Raw genomic sequence first — 18,294 nt, 5'->3', positions numbered from 1 at the left:
CTTCAGAAAATTTGGACTAAACTGCTTAATTCATATGGATTAGATTTATGATCTCTTTATGAACTTTTTGAAGCGTCAAAGTGGTAGTTGCGTAGCTGTCTATGGAGGGATAGAAAGCTCTCAGATTTCATCAAAAAAATATCTAAATGTGTGTTCCAAATATGAACGAAAGTCTTACGGGTTTGGAAAGACATGAGGGTGAGTACATGAGGGTAAGTAATTAATGACAGAATTTTCCTTTTTGGCTGAAATATCCCTTTAAGAACCATCAAATTGTTGGTTGAGTGATAGACCAATCCGTGCATAACTACACACCTTGTGCCCCAGGTTGTTGTTGTTGATGTTTTTTCAACATGAGTTTGCTGTACATTTACACAGGGCTATGGTTATCCCTGCATGCTGTCAGTGGGTTTTTGTGCCAGAGAATTTCATGCAAAGGTAAATGTTATGGAAGATTTACTAAAATAGGTTCCGGACCCAATTCTGGGGATGCTGAATTTAGATCCACACAGTTCCAGCACAAATGAAAAGAATTGGAATCTAGACTTGATGGCTGATATGTAGGCTTCTTTTTTTTTTTTTTCTTTTTTTTTTTTGCAAGATTACAATGACAAACCACAAGATACAGATGATTCTCACGTTGAAAAGAATTTAATATTTATGTGTTCTTTAGTGGGAGTACGCGAAACTAAACCCATACACAGACAACTGGGGTTGCTTGGACACGGAATAACAGAACTGGGTCAAATAACTTTTATTTGAGTTTTTCACCATTGGAAATGTTTTGCAGTCTAGGCATATTCTTAATCTGTGTCTGGGAAGCCAAGGCCTGCTCATCTGCAAATCATCTCAAATTAAATGGGCTATTTTTGAATCAGCTCTGATATCATCATATTAAAACAGCCAAAACCCTGATCAGCCTGCGTCCAGCGCTAAAATAGCCTCTGTCTCACATACAAGAAACAGCAAATCAACACAGATTCATTAAACTTAAAATTGCTGTTCGTACAAAAAATCCGAAAACTGTGAATGCTAGCTTCCACAAAATTGCCCACCTCTATGTTCCAACCATAACCATACCTGGACAGGGTCAGAATAAATCACCTCTCCTTCCACATAAAGTGTGCAGTTATTTTTATAAATAGATATGAATTATCAATGGTCGCAGAGGGCGATAAAGGCAGGACAGGTACAGATTAGTGCATAATTCTGTTAAAGGGCAGTGTAAATCCTGGCATTTTTATGTTGTTCATTCGCTCTCTCACACACTTGTTCAGTCGGTTGGGTTGGATTACACAGAGTGATGTCACAACAGCATGTTTCTCACTCTCTTTATCGAGCAACAGTGGTGGGCGTTCAGCTAGCACTATTGCATAAGCTTCAATCTAATTCTGTACTTTAATTCTTATATTGGAGTGTTGATGATACTGCCTGCTTTTTGCCCCAGCAAAATATCTGCACCTGTTTTTAAGAAGAAAAACAAACTTTCAAAATGTTAGATTTTATAGTTAGAACAAAATGATTTATTTATTTATTTTTTGCTAAAGGTCTAAAAGTACACATGTTCAAGGTTTATTCTCTCTGGATTAAAATATCTACTTAAATCTTATTGTTCAAGCAGCTTTTATCTTGTGTTAGCGGTTTTACTTTTTTAAAATCTTTACTAGAAATTTTTCTAGTATTTTCTAGAATTTTTACTAGAAAATAAAATAAAAAAATTCTCACATATTCAAGATATATAAAATTCCAATTTTATTTTTCATTCATCAAACATTTTGATTTTAATATTTTTACTCAGTTTGCATATTAACTTGCATATTAACTCAGATCCATGAATACAAAGAGTGGAGAGGGACAGATAAAACATAAAATAGGGGGAGAGAACAAAGGTTTAAAAAGACAAACACAGATAAAGCTAAAAAAAAAAAAAGTAGTAGGAGGAGAGGAAAGAGACCCTAAAGAGGAGGAATCCCATACTTTCATACATATTTGCTGGGGGTTGTGGCAAAGCAGCAATCCAGGTGTATTGCTTTCTCAAATGGAGAGTAACAGTGCTAAACCAGGAGAGGTCATTTCAAAGCAGTAAACTCCATAGTAAAACTCTTTTGTAGAGTGTTTGTAAAGTTTTGGTCACATTTGTGGCCAGGCATTGTACAGATATGCTGATGTTCATGGCATCATTTTGACAACGATGTTATTCATTCTTCACTGAATGATCAACTTCAGTGAAACACACTCACATTTATATACAGTAATAGTGCAACAGTGCCCGCCCCTGTTTTTAGCGGCGTTGGTTCCAAAAGTATTTTTCACTTTCATTGTTTCCATTGGGATTTGAAACAAGTCTTTGTTAAAGCGATAAACCATGAACCAAGCCAACCAACTATTAGATGAATCACAACATTACAAACTTTTATTTACTTTAAAGTACTCAAGTACTTGAAAATCAGACAAAAAGACAATACAAGACAGTATACTTAACAGCTTTATTGAGGGAAAGAACAATCCCATTGCAATAGCATTGCAAATGACATAATCCCTTGACATGTTTCCCAGCAAAGCTCTTTTGGCACAATTTGATTGCTATAATTTTCTGATTGGTGACATTTTCTGTACAGCATCATGGAAAATGTAGTTTTTCACCAGGAATTCAGCTGTTAAACATGATTTTTTCTTTTTTTTAAATCAGTTGAAATTATGCGAACAGATGGCTTCAGTAAAAGCATATACCAGTGCTCACCAACCTCAGAGCTCACAACATGTCTGTATTTAAAGGTTTAGATAATTACAAATGCATTTCCATGGAGAAAATGAATAGAGTTTATACTTCTGGAACCCGACTGTTGCACTTCGTATTTATCATTCACGCCATTTTTTATTATGTCAGACAAAGATATTGATATAAAATCATTACTAAAAAAATGTTTTACATAGATTTGTTGATATAATCACTGTAAACATTAAACCAAGAAATGCATACATACTTTACAAGTACTTCTGACCAATGATGAAAAAAGTGCTTTATAAAAGACAATGATAATTTCCTGTTTGTTTTAATTGTGTTGAGGCAACAAATCACAGTTTCAGGTCTGCATCCTGACAACATATTTGGTTATCAGTTTTTTGGGGTTTTTTTCTAAATCAAGTTTTCTTAGTTGTGTTCTCTTCACCTCACATATGTTCCTGGATCAACATATTTTGTTGATCCTGAAAGAACATTCCTGTCCTAAAATTTAGTCCTTACCCTATCCCTACCCCTAAACCTAACCATACCCATAACTTTTCCCTAAAATCAGATGAAAATGATTGGTGAATAACACTGATGTTGAAGCACCTTACCCTGGTTCTAAGCCTAAACTTGACATAAACTGTAAACTTGTCCCTCAAATCTGATTGTTTGATCTGAAAGTTGTTCCAGGATCAACAAAGATTTTGATCCAGGAACATGTGGTACTTGGTGATATCACATTCACCCATACACTCACGCTGTTCACACAGAGTCCACCTTGACCTGATTGTTGTTGGTCATGAGTGGCGAGGGTTTGCTCTTGAGTCTTTCTTGCGCTTCATTTGAACTTTCCCCAAAGAAGATCCTCGCAGTACATACCGACACTACGATGCGCTTATATTCGCGACGGAAGTTCTGGTTAAACACTCCATAGACGATTGCATTGAGGCAACTGTTAAAGTATGCCATGAAATAACTTGCCACAAAGAGCCATTCAGGTATTAAAGGAACCACACGCTCTGGAGAAATCGCTACCGCCAGCCCGATGAAGTTTAATGGTGCCCAGCACACAGCAAAGAGCACAAAAACAACAAACATTGTGACAAAGTTTCGTATGTCGTGAGGCGTGAGCTTGGGACGATTATCAGGCTTGACTCGTCGACGCACCTGTATGACAAGAACCCAAATTCGTAGGTAACAGTAGGTGACGATCATGATAGGAAGGATGAAATGAAAGAAGACAACGGCGATTGTGTACGCAGAGCTCGCCGACTGCTCAAACGTACAGGAATAAACCCGCGGGTCATACTGCAAGGAGCCCACGAACAAGTTGGGCACGATTGCAAGCACCGTCAAAGCCCAGATTAACAGTACGTAGCAGACTGACTTTTTGTCACTGTATAGCTTGTCATACTTCAGGCTGTGGCATATATAGCAGTAGCGATTAATTGCGATGCCAGTGATGTTGAAAATGGAGCCGATTACACTGACGCCCATCAGGAAGCCGCTAATTTGGCAGTGCATGTATCCCAGGTTCCAGCCCTGTTTAAATATGGAGGTCAGGACCAGTGGATACGGGTAGATGGCCACCACCAGGTCCGCCACTGCCAAACTCACCACAAAGATGTTACCTGAGGGACAGACAGAAAGAGAAAGTAAAGTGTAAGGAGTCTATGACTGCATCCAAAAGCTTAGACAGCTTACATGTTGGCTTGCTGCCCTTACTGTAAAAAAAAAAATGAGTTGACATAAAAGTTAAAGTTAACTTTTTTTTTGAGATTTTAAACTTAAGTAGTTTTGACCAAACACAGAAAATGTTATTATTCAGTAAAATAGAGTGTCTAACAAAATAGAAGTTGGATTGTTTTACAGTCAGGCAATGACTTTACAGGCAGCGTTTGTGCATTAAGGCTGTTCCTGAAACTGATTTCGGACAGATTTCTGAGGCAGCATAACCGTTTAATGATCTACAGCAGAATAGAGAGCTTTGGTAATTATTGTAATACAAGTTTTCACTAGAAATGACATGAAAAGTGGAAAAATTTGTCAAATATTTTAATTTACACAAACTGACCACTAAACACCATTTACAGATGCCATTTGTATTTATTTTTTCACTTTACTGTCACAATAATCGAACACACAGAAATGTGGAATATCATGGGCATATACATCTATGCTGAAGCAATCATGATGTGCATTGTTGCCTTCCTACCTCTGTATGCTGCCTATGGAGGAAGCATTTTTCGGCTTTCAGAAGCAGCCAACATAGTAAATAATGTTTTTATTAAGTAAAGAATATGTTTACTAAGGCTTTCAGGAGACCTTTTATTGCCCCATAAACATATGCATGAGCCACACATTTGCCTCCTTCGATCCACAGAATGTAAACTCTATAAAGGAGGATGCACATGTGTGTTTAGTGTTAGAGTGTGCAATTATTAGTTTCCACCATTGTGTGAATGGTTAGGCATGGCCTATAGCTGATGGCTTCATTAGTGAAAGAACATGGGGGTTTTTAATGAATGTACATCTCTAATTGCCGCCAGACACAAGGACTTGAGATTGTGTATAAAGCTGAAATAATTAACTAACATTGAAATAAGAGGGAAACACTAAAGGCAGTTGCAGCTGAGCTGTACTCTGTATAGCTCCCTTCTCTCTGAAGATTGTGTAAGAAAACACATATGAATGGCAACACAGAGGCTTTATGTCTCATTCATGAACACAATACCATATATGGAGTTATTACATTACAATAGCACTGAATTTAATTCATAAAAAGGAAAAACAAAGCACAAAAGAGAACTCTTTAATATGTAATTTATCTCCCATAGACAACAACGAAACTATTTGGATAGCAAAATCTTCCTCAGATTCTTCTACTGAGCTAAAGACATGAATAGACTCACATGCTTCATTAGGGGTCAGTTTACCAAGATACCAAAGTCTGCAATCATCAACCTGGACCATCTATTGCTTTTCTTCCTGTTTGACAATTGTCTCATTTGTGTCTATCCTAATTCAGGGGTTATGAAACTGGGGTCGCCACAAGAGGGTGCAATGGAGTTTGCAGTAGAAAAGCCATTTATTTAGTTTTGAAACAACATTATAATGTCAATATTTTCTCACACAGTATAAATAGATCTTTGTAGATGAGTATTTTTTCATGAACATCTTTGTACATGCAATTTTACATTTTAGGAAGGGGGTGACTCACAAAGAGATCACATTTATTGTAAATAAAAATAAAAAAGAAGTTGCTACTTAAAAACAACTGAGAATCACTATTATGTCTCGCAGAGTACTTAAACTCTCATTAGGGTAACGTCACTAGAGTGCATATCATATTTAAGGTGGAATTGCAGGGAAAAGGTCTATTTGCCTTTGAGACAAACCCTTGGAAATCTGGATGTTGATAAGTCATTGAGAAATGGGCACATGAACCTGTCCTTGTGTGTCAGCTGTCTCGCAGCCCCCTCACAACGTCAGCACATGTCAGTAGTGTTGTCAAAGCGTAGAAAAGAAGCACTAATTTGCGAGTAGTGGCAGTCGGTCTTGACGATTAGCTTGCAGTGGCCTAAAGCAAAGCTGTCACTCAAACATCTCCTTGAGCACACCGTTGACATGCCATCCACATAGGGGCACATACGCACAAACATTCTCACCATTTGCAGAAATATCATCCATGCTTTTCAGGCAAATAACCTTGGCTGTTCTTAAATACCAGATGTCATTTCGTAGAGCATCCTCCTTGGAGGCAGAATACAGGATATCATATAGAGGTTCCACCTCCATTTTTTTCTATACTTACAATCTAATGTAAAGCTTAAAGGGATAGTTCACTCATCATGTTCTGTCATTTACCCCACCCTCGATCGCATCGTTCTAAGCTTCAAGATCATAAAGGAAGATATTTTGAAAACATTTATTTTAGTTATGACCTAATATTTTTCTTTTTTTTGTTTGTTAGAATGTGAAGCTAATGTCACACCGTGTTGAGTTCTGGGTAACTGCTTTGTTTATTGGGAGGATTGCGCTGCCTTTCTGCTAGGGACTATAGGGCAGTATTATGATTTTCTGTTTCGCCATTGTATATTGTAAAAAAAGCTGCTGCTGTAAATTTTTAAGTACAATCAACTTGGATGTTTAAGTAATTTCAACTTAAATTAAACCGACTAAATAAATTAGTTGAATCTTGTGTGGCATCGTGAGAGGGTATGTCATAGAGGCAAGGTATGTGCCACCTAGGTGGTTACAGCATGGGGACTACAAACCAAGATGGCCACTTGTCTCGGACTACAGTTACCAGGTTCCTAAGCGTTGGGGACACAGCTGTTGTGAGTGAAGGAGAAAAGCTGTTAATGAGCTGAGAACAGAGAGACTGACTGTTTTTAGTTTGAGGGCATAGAGTGAAGCTGGAAGAGTTTTTTGTTTTTATAAAAAGAACGCTTTGGAGTTTTGAGTTGATTTATTAAAAGAAACCAGTGACTTGATCTCTGCCTGGACTCGATTTGTGAACCAACCCACACTTTGGTGATACCCTACCTCTCACGATGCCACACTTGTATAACTTATGAACTTACTTTGCTTAAGATATTTTGATGAATTAAAGCAATATAAAAACACATGTTGTCATAACTTATTGATCTTTTTTTTGTTTTTTTTTTACAGTGTAGGTCATTCATGCTGCATTGAGAATTGCCATGGTAACTCGCATCATCTTTCAGGGAGAAAACTCGACAATGTAATACATGTTTTTCACCTTTTTTACGTTTAAAACACCAAGGCAGGAGGTGATGAGAAGACAGCGGATAGTAAATCTACTAATAAGGTCACTGATTAAACCCACTGCCCATCACTCAATAAAATAATCACATTGCTGATTGTTTTTGAAAGTTTTGTATATTGTTTGGTTTAATAATTAGCATTAAATTTGCGAGTATGACTCTCGCTCGGCTTGTGAATTATCAGCAGAACTTGCACGCAGACACTTCAAAATTGTTCACAAGCTTCTATAGATTTGATTTTGGTTGTCATTTGTTGAAATAAATGCAAACAAATAGAGTGTGATGGTGTCTATGCGCTGAATGTTACCCTCTCCGATTCTCCTCCGTGGCCATATGGGAAAGTGAATATTTACAATGACATCAATAAAACTTCAGTAACATTTACACGTTTCCAACAAAGCAGAGCTTGAAACTGCAGTGAATTGTATGTTTGGTATGTTTTTGTAGTTTTTGAACAAATGTAAGTAGAGACTTTTTTTCCCCAAAAGGCATATGTTGACCAAAAAAAAAAAAAACATCTTCTTGTTCCACAGAAAAAAGAATGTCATACAGGTTTTGGAATAACATGGAGGAGAGTTAAAGCTGCAGTAGGGAGTTTTGAGAAAATGTTGACTTAGCCTGAAAATTTGAACAAGCACAACTTACAGGTCCAACCCCCTTGCTCTCTGCTGTGCTACAGCCCTCCCTCCACAGCTCCTCCCCCACAGTGGAGTCTGCCGTGAACGCGTAGGCTAGTAAGCAGGACCACCGATGACGGCGGATTATAAACAGTTATGGAACATTCACTAATAGGGACGAAACATCAACAATATGCTTTACATTGACTATGGCCTGCCCATACTTTGACTACAAACTTGGTCCTCAAATCATTATGTATTTTGCAATACATGTAACTTTATAACGTTGCACTCTTTCTATAAGTTATAAATAGCTAGTAAGATAGCGTTAAAGGATTAGTTCACTTTTAAAAAAACTTTTGCTGATAATTTACTCACCCCCATGTCATCCAAGTTGTCCATGACTTTCTTTCTTCAGTCGAAAAGAAATTAAGGTTTTTGATGAAAACATTCCAGGCTTTTTCTCCATATAATGGACTTCAATAGGACACAAACGTTTCATGGACCAAATGACAGTTTCAGTGCAGCTTCAAAGGGCTTTAAATGATACCAGGCGATGAATAAGGGTCTTATCTAGCGAAACGATCGGTCATTTCAAAAATAAATAAAAAACTTTAAGTTTTATAAGCACAAATGCTCGCCTTGCTCTGGTCTGTTATGCACGTTCGTGATCCTGTTCGAACTCGTTCATCAAAATGAACAAATCTTTTTTCGAGTCATTTGTTCGTTGAATGAACGAAATTACTCCGAAAAAGACTCGTTCAAAATGAACAAATCTTTTTTCGAGTCATTTCGTTCGTGGAATGAACGAAATTACTCGAAAAAAGATTTGTTTATTTGGATGAACGAATTCGAACAGGAGAGTCACGAACGACGGTACGCACTCGCGCTGTGCAAGAGCGCATCAGATCAGCGCGTACACGAGCATGATTGACACTGCTAAGACATTCCTCCTGGCTCTGATTGGTTGTTTCTGACCGGGAGTGGTGTATTTCTGCAAATGGCAATAGGACCACAGGGAGGAGCCAGAGGAGCTTGATTTTTTCACAGATTATCTGTCTCATATTCTACTGTCAGGACATAATGACAGTTTTAACAAATATTTGTTTATAAAAGTTACCTACTGGAGCTTTAATGATCACATAATTTTCATTTTGAGGTGAACTATCCCTTTAGAGATCTCCTATCTGAATCTAAACATACACTTACCCATGGAGACATTCAAATGTTCACAAAACAAGTTTGTTTTTAAATCTCCCAAGCAAATACATCGAATGGAGCCATTACAGGTTAAGTCTTGATGCACACTGACAGCAGAGGTTACTTGGGTTGTCTCCATGACAACTTCACTGGTGCACTCAGCTTATTTGTGACTAAGAGGGGTAGGCGATGGAGACTAGGCAGCCTTCGCTCTTACGGACGGGAGGAGGAATGGAAGAAATCAAAGAATTGCCCTTGACAAAGTCAAACTGTCAAGTCCCAGGGGAATGTAATGCCATCGGCTTGGCTTTTCTTCCATTCTGCAAGTTTGGGTTATCGAAGCGATTAAGGTGTCACTCAAACCATTTTATTTAGCTTAGAGGTTGATAGGACTCTTAACTTGTTGGGTCCCAAACTCGGAAATGTTTTCCCTTGCGGGATTTCAGGATGTGAGTGGTACCCAGACTGACAAGTGACGGAAGAATATTACCGGAAAGATATGAGACTCAGTACTTTTAATGAGTCTGTGACTGCCGTGAAACAAATGGCCCCTGACATTCCCTCTAACCTCTAAACACATTGTAATTTTCCAGCATGGGTGAATCACATTAGCATGTGCATATCATCTTTTCTTTTCAGCGTCTTCCATCTAACTTATGGAATGGCCATTTACATGTTAAAAGTCAAGGCCGGCTCAGGCATGGCCCGACTCAAGTGCGGCCAATATCCTTGCGACCACATCATTTTAATTAGAGTGGGATGGCTTGGGTCAGTGCTCAACAGGAGATAGGTCAGCAGGTCGCAATATCGACAAGGTCAAAACGTGTGGCAGCTTCCTTCCGGCAAGTCATTATGTATAACCTTCAGGATAATGCATATTAATATATGTTAAATACCTCGTGAATATGACTACATTTCAATATGTCAAGGCATGCCGTTTTAAAGATGCATCAACTGAGGATGACAGCACTGTAATTGCACACATACATTACTTTTAAACTCTACTATACTTTACAATTAAGATTCTGAATACTGTTTAAGTGTAGAAATGCATTATTATGAATGTCACTCTACTGTACATATAAGCAATGCTCTAGATGGCTTCCTGGGGTGTTGAAATGGGAAAGATTTTCCAAATTGATTGGGTGAAACATTTAATTTTAGTGGATTCAGCGATATATGTACATTTTAGGGATACCAAGTATGACTGAATTTAATTAAAAAGTAAAACTATTCTATCCAATCCTGCTCCTGGAGGGCCAACAGCCAGCAGAGTTTAGCTCCTATTACAACACATTTGTCTGGATGTTCCTAATCCAAGGCTTTGTCCGAAATCACCCCCTATACTCTCATTCACTTTTCCCAACATTAGTCCTCTAATATAGTTCACTTGAGGGAGTGAATGAAAACGATTGAATGAATTCGGACACTGAGTATGCTGGAAGGGCTGCAGCTTTTGAATAGTTTGTTCTTGCAGTTTAATAACTTTTTTATCTTGAGCGTTGTCATGAAATATGTATAAACCTTAATTAAATAAAATTTAATAATCAATTAAAAAGGAATTTATACCTGTATGATATTATGCTATAGCCACATTAGGCCAGCAGTTTGGAAGATGGCCATAGATTCAGCTGCGTCCACTATAAAAATGGCTGTCCCCTCAAATATTGCCCTATTTAAGGGTATAGGGGGCGATTTCGGACACAGTCCAAGTAATCCTAAACATCTTGATTCATGTGTTTACTTGGGGTTTGGAACTAAACTAGTTGCCCTCCAGGATCAGGATTGGACACCTTAAAACCTTGCTGTCATCATGACAACCTGGATGCGTCTTATTATCTGGAAATCAACTGTCAAGTGTGTGATTCATTGTTTACGTAAATTTAAAATAGTGGTAGACCAACATGGGTTTATCAGTGACTGATGTCGATATCTTGAAAGCAGCATGGCTGATATACCATAATGCTGACTATGCATTTGTGTGATCAAAAATAGTAAAAACAGTAATGTTGCAAAATATTATTGCTATTACTTAAATATTATTTAAAATAACTGTTTGCTATTTTAATACTGTATGTTTTTAAATGCAATTTATTCCTGTGCAAGAGAAGCCATGAATTTCCAGCAGCCATTACTTTTTCAAGAAAAAGGACGAAAACAACTGTTAATGGAATCAGTAATTAACAGGAATTGTTAAAGTGGAAAAGTACGCCCTGTTTCAGTGATAAACACTCATCTGTTTATCATGCTAATTGTCACTGTTTGGAGAAACAAACAGATCAACAGATTAAAAGTCCTGAATAAACAGTAGTAACGGAAATGTGATAAATGTTTGTTTCTCAGGGAACAGGGAAATTTACTATTCAGTTAGATGTTATTTTTGCATGAATCACCATCTGTCTTGTGGATGGTCTCATGCTACAAGCTTTAAGTAACTCTGGAATTCTCTGCATGACATGGCACCGAATGGCACCTGGAATGGGCCTGTGTGAACTCTGTGAATGAGAGAGATTTTTTTATTATTATTTTATAATAATAATAATGTGTTACATTTATATAGCGCTTTTCTGGGTACTCAAAGCGCTTTACACGGAATGGGGAATCTGTTCAACCACCACCAATGTGCAGCATCAACCTGGATTATGCGACGGCAGCCATATTGCGCCAGAACACACACCACATACCAGCTTACTGGTGGAGAGGAGACAGAGTGATGAAGGCAATCAGTATATGGGGATGATTAGGAGGCCATGATGGACAGAGGCCAAGGGGCAAATTTTGCCAGGATGCTGGGGTTACACTCCTACTCTTTCGAAGGACATCCTAGGGATTTTGAATGACCTCAGAGAGTCAGGACCTCGTTTTAACATCTCATCCGAAGGACGGTGCTTTTTGACAGTATAGTGTCCCCGTCACTATATTGGGGCATTAGGACCCACACAGACCACTGGGTGAGCACCCCCTACAGGCCTCACCAACACCTCTTCCATCAGCAATCTTGTTTTCCCAGGAGGTCTCCCATTCAGGTACTGAGCAGGCTCAACCCTGCTTAGCTTCAGTGCGCAACCAGTCTTGGGCTACAGGGTGATATGGCTGCTAGGGGTGTGCGATATCAAGTTTTTTGAATGTGGACGATTAAAATGCCTTCATGATCTGCTTTTGAAGAAATATTGTAGTATCATGCTACAGTGCATTCTATCAGTTCAGCTCCATCTCGACATAGTAAACGCGACATACATTCACACATCACATGTTAACGCAACGGTAGAGTTACACTAACGGGATGGGACACTGCAGTTCATAAAAGTTCATTATCTGCCTGTGCATTAAAGCTTTGCCGGTTAAACATTTCATTTGCATGCGGTTGCGCGGTTCTAACTAACATGCGCTTTACTGAGCACGTACACCTGAAGCACACACACTAAAACGTCAAAAAGTGCCCGGTTACAGGACTAAGTTATCTTTCAAGTCCTATTGTGCTAATATTGTCAAATACACACAAGGTTTACATAAACACTGTTTATTTCATTTGTATATTATTTTGTGTAGCCTATTTTTATTTGCGCCACTTTGGTCTAATTGTCTGCCTTTTTTCATATTGTGTTACCTTATAAGGCTTTCTTTTAAAAATAGGGAAATTAGTTTGGCTGTAATGCTCAGTTACTTGCAACATAGTACAACCACCATGAAAGAGAATCGTGATAAAATCATGAATCGTGATTTTCCCGAAAAAAAATCATGATATGATATTTTTGCCATATCGCCCACCCCTACTGCTGGCAATAATGTTCTCCAATTATAATGATATCAAGATTGTTACATCAAAAAGAAATCTATATGGAAGTAATAAGCATTTTTCTATCCTGTTTTTGACCCACTTTTTCAAACATTCTGTTTTGATGGGCAGGCCACATAAAGACTTGGAAGTTAATGCCCACTTCTATGATTGGGTAACAGTTTTGCATATTAAAATAATTTGAAAATTCCCCTCCGTTACATGTGTGGTATTGTTTTGAAAACTTCCGGTGTTTAAAAATATCTTGTTACATAGTTGAAACATTTGCCAATGATGTGAAACATTTATGCGTATTACATCTGTTTATAAGTCTTGGTTGTGGCAAACAAAGTTTAAGTACTTGTTTACACAGTTATAATTGACAAAGGATGACTTGCGGTGTTTTGTCTAAACAGAATTAGGAATGAATGTATAGTATAATAGAATTGTTTAAGTTAAAAATGTATACATTGTCATTTTCAGTGTTGTGTTTTAATAAAATGAAACATGTTGTAATGTCTTACTGATGACAAAACAGATGCCGCTCACTGAAGCTTTTATTCAGGATTACAGCAAAGGGCTTAGATCAAAAAGCAACAATAACAATAGCAGCGTTATAAACGTGCTTTCTTCTGTGTACGATAATCCAATGCATACCCAATAAATGCCAACGCAAAGGAAAGAACAGAAAATCACAACTATTTAGCTTGAATGCGGCGCTACAGTATAAATACTCAGTACACATCAAACGATCTATAACAGACAAAGCAATATTGACACATGCTAAAAACATTGTTACTCACTCATGTGTGTTGCGACATTATTCTCGGATCCAGTATAGTTGGCACTGAACCATCTTTTATTTGCAGTCTCTCTGAAAAGCCTGCATCAAACTGTCTTGTTTAAAAACAAAGGATCAGTGTCTTACTGACATGACGTGGAACTTCGTTAAAAATAAAGTTCATCCATGCTTTCTTAATGTTAAGATCACAAGGATGGCAATCCAAAGACTCTTTTCCACATGTTGCAAGCCTTTTTTCAAGATTTATGCATTTCAATTAATAGTAAAATTGCATCCTAATATGAATAATAGGTAAGGATTATTCCATTTGAATTAAAGTCCCCCTGTGGTGAAAATCACATTTTTAATGTTGTTTATATGTCAATGTGCTGTTTTTTAATATGATTTAAGACAAACCATGTGCAAATTCATAAGTCAACACCATTGCTGAGTATTTTCTCCTTAAAACTGCAGTGAACCAAAGAGTCTCAAAATCACGGTTTGAAATTGCTGGTGTTTCTAACGTCACAAACTACCTTGTAACCAATCATGCTAATGTGAGTGAGTGGAGGTGGGTACCGTGTATATTCAATGAGGCAAGAGTTACATTCAAGCTATTTTAAGGCATGAAGAGAACATTTTGGTGTCATTTTGGTGACTAAAGATGAGTGTTAAGGTAAAATTATTGACTACATGGGGACTTTAAGAATTTGATATGAGTAAAAAAAAATAGAGCTTAATAAAACATTTTATATACATCTTTATGGAACAAGTGAATGGACCATTTAGTTAATGTGATTGGTATTCATAAATAAAAAAATAAAAAAATTTAAGGTTTAAATTTTAGCTTAAGATTTACAAAATGTTTTATTAAGCTAGTTTTTTTTTACTCATTTAAAAGTCTTAATTAATAATAATAATAATATGTAAGGATTATTCAATTCAATTTGATGGAATTTTACTATTAATTGAAAAGCCCTTTACTATCTTGAAAAAGGCTTGATTCTTTTTTTTTTTTTGTGGAAATTCAAAAATGGAAAGTATTGAAAATCAGTCTTGTAAACCTCAGAGGCATCTCTATCGTTTTGTTGCTCAATTAATCCTGTTTTTGCACCTGTCTCGCATTTACTACTAGGCTACATGACAAGCGCAGTTCAGTGGACGGGCTAAAGAGGCAATGATGCAGAACTAGGCGTTGATCTTCTGCAGAGGTGGTCTTTTGTCCCACTATGATGTAATAATGTGACAAAATCTGAAAAAAGTAGTTTCTGAGCTTGGTTTAAAAAAAGCTGTTTTTGGACTAACGAGTAAGTTTTGAGCCCTGGCTATTTTTATAGTACAATGACCTCTCATGTGTCAAAAGATCAAGGAAAATGTGAAAATGTCTCAATTCATGACACCTTTAACACTTCATCGATAAAGATTAATGCTACAGTAAAAAAATAATGGCAATACAGTAAAACAAAATGAATGGCAATGACTCTGTGAGTGGAAAACTGGTGGCTTTGAATGTAATATAATCAAATGAAAATGAAAATCTAGGTTTTCAGTTAATTATCAACCCATTACCCTCTCTTTTCAGCAACCACATACAGTAGTTGGCTATGGTCTTTCTGAGACAAAAATAGGACAGGGAACCTGTGACAGGAATAGTCTCCAGCTTTTTTTCCAAGGTGATTACTGTGTGTCAGCAGAAGCCCTTTCACCTATACAGTCTACCATAGCGGGAAGCCTGGATGATGTTATTCGATTTGGGCTGATACTGATATCATGTTTATAAACAAGAAAGGCGGTCAGACAGTAATGATGAGCCTCAATCTCTCCCTCATGCTCTGTATACAGTGATGGGGAATTTTGAGTATGTTTGAAAACAAAAGAAACACTTTGAAGGCTTTATGAATATCAATAGAAGCACCTCAGAAGTTCATACATAGGCTGAAGAGAGGAAAAGTAAGCATGACAGGACACTGAATTTTTCTTATGCATCTAAATGGAAATTGTTCTCTTTTACGGTCATGGACTCCCCCAAGGACACACTTACAAAGCACCAAGGTCAAATATTTTTCAGTCAATGGGTTTAGTGCAGCACTCAGAGGTAACAAGGTGTTACATTAAGGACTGTGAACACAGTAATGTGTCTGATTAACTCCCTTCAGTAAACACCATTGAAATTCAAAACCACCAACCTCTCCAACCACGATACCATGCTGTTAGTGTGGAGTTAAACTGAGGGACAAGAAAACTGTCACGGGTGGTGTATGGCAGGAAGCACGAGGAGACGAGGAATTCAAATAAACAATAAACTTTACTATAAATCAAAACAACAAACAGGTACAGGCAAACAGAGCGGATGCAAACACCAGTTAACATAGACGAGAACCGACAAAGACAGACTGAACAGAAGAAACTAAATACAGGACAAATGAACCATAATGATGTGAAGACAGGTGACACAGATGATGATAACGAGGAACAGGCTGGTAAGTGAGGGAGTGAGTTCAGGTGTGGAGACAAGGAGGATACTGGGAAGTGTAGTGCAGACAAGGACAGACAGGTGCAGACGAGGACTGTGACATTACTCCTCCCTCCCGGTAGACGTGACCTCACGCCTTAAAACAGGGGTGGGAGGGTGGGCATCCTGGAGTCTGTAACGGGAAGGCGGACCGGGTGCAGGAGGATGGACTCCAGGATGGACCAGGCGGCCATGGCGGAGCAGGACGTGGGCGTGGCCATGGCGGAGCAGGACGTGGGCGTGGCCATGGCGGAGCAGGACGTGGGCGTGGCCATGGCGGAGCAGGACGTGGGCGTGGCCATGGCGGAGCAGGACGTGGGCGTGGCCATGGCGGAGCAGGACGTGGGCGTGGCCATGGCGGAGCAGGACGTGGGCGTGGCCATGGCGGAGCAGGACTTGGGCGTGGCCATGGCGGAGCAGGACTTGGGCGTGGCCATGGCGGAGCAGGACGTGGGCGTGGCCATGGCGGAGCAGGACGTGGGCGTGGCCATGGCGGAGCAGGACGTGGGCGTGGCTGAGCAGACGAAACCTCGGGCGTCCAGGGTGGAGCTGTCGGACCCTCGGGCATCCAGGGCGGTGGGGACCCTTCGGGCGGCCATGGCGGAGAAGCCCCTTCGGGTGGCCGTGGGTCCTTGGGGCCATGGCGGAGCAGGACGTGGGCGTGGCCATGGCGGAGCAGGACGTGGGCGTGGCCATGGCGGAGCAGGACTTGGGCGTGGCCATGGCGGAGCAGGACTTGGGCGTGGCCATGGCGGAGCAGGACTTGGGCGTGGCTGAGCAGACGAAACCTCGGGCGTCCAGGGTGGAGCTGTCGGACCCTCGGGCATCCAGGGCGGTGGGGACCCTTCGGGCGGCCATGGCGGAGATGCCCCTTCGGGTGGCCGTGGGTCCTTGGGCGCCCACGGCGAGGGCCTATGGCCCCCCCCAAAAAAATTAATGGGGAGAGTGACAGAGTCATTACAAGTCTCTGGGCTGGACGGAACCAGCGGTGAAGGCCCGGCTATGCTGGATGGAACCAGCGGTGAAGGCTCTGTGCTGGACGGGACCAGCGGTGAAGGCTCTGTGCTGGACGGGACCAGCGGTGAAGGCTCTGTGCTGGACGGGACCAGCGGTGAAGGCTCTGTGCTGGACGGGACCAGCGGTGAAGGCTCTGTGCTGGACGGGACCAGCGGTGAAGGCTCTGTGCTGGACGGGACCAGCGGTGAAGGCTCTGTGCTGGACGGGACCAGCGGTGAAGGCTCTGTGCTGGACGGGACCAGCGGTGAAGGCTCTGTGCTGGACGGGACCAGCGGTGAAGGCTCTGTGCTGGACGGGACCAGCGGTGAAGGCTCTGTGCTGGACGGGACCAGCGGTGAAGGCTCTGTGCTGGACGGGACCAGCGGTGAAGGCTCTGTGCTGGACGGGACCAGCGGTGAAGGCTCTGTGCTGGACGGGACCAGCGGTGAAGGCTCTGTGCTGGACGGGACCAGCGGTGAAGGCTCTGTGCTGGACGGGACCAGCGGTGAAGGCTCTGTGCTCGACGGGACCAGCGGTGAAGGCTCTGTGCTCGACGGGACCAGCGGTGAAGGCTCTGTGCTCGACGGGACCAGCGGTGAAGGCTCTGTGCTCGACGGGACCAGCGGTGAAGGCTCTGTGCTGGACGGGACCAGCGGTGAAGGCTCTGTGCTGGACGGGACCAGCGGTGAAGGCTCTGTGCTGGACGGGACCAGCGGTGAAGGCTCTGTGCTGGACGGGACCAGCGGTGAAGGCTCTGTGCTGGACGGGACCAGCGGTGAAGGCTCTGTGCTGGACGGGACCAGCGGTGAAGGCTCTGTGCTGGACGGGACCAGCGGTGAAGGCTCTGTGCTGGACGGGACCAGCGGTGAAGGCTCTGTGCTGGACGGGACCAGCG

The 18,294-nt window shown here is 40.6% G+C and overlaps 1 protein-coding gene across 1 annotated transcript in view; it reads right to left on the bottom strand.

Annotated features, from left to right (window-relative positions):
- Window positions 1-632: 632 nt before the first annotated feature.
- Window positions 633-18,294, bottom strand: part of mtnr1aa (melatonin receptor 1A a) — a 96,922-nt gene continuing 79,260 nt past the window's right edge. The window contains exon 2 of the mRNA XM_077205016.1: window positions 633-4,359. Coding sequence (XP_077061131.1) covers window positions 3,491-4,359 — 869 coding nt within the window. The 3' untranslated portion in view covers window positions 633-3,490. The remainder of the gene's footprint in view (window positions 4,360-18,294) is intronic.

The sequence above is a fragment of the Siphateles boraxobius genome, unplaced genomic scaffold, assembly GCF_051911475.1.
Source record: "Siphateles boraxobius isolate OS27281-9 unplaced genomic scaffold, OSU_SipBor_1 53, whole genome shotgun sequence".
Taxonomy (NCBI): Eukaryota; Metazoa; Chordata; class Actinopteri; order Cypriniformes; family Leuciscidae; genus Siphateles; species Siphateles boraxobius.
The sequence above is the reverse complement of the archived record's forward strand: the minus strand, read 5'-3'. Positions and strand labels throughout refer to the sequence as shown.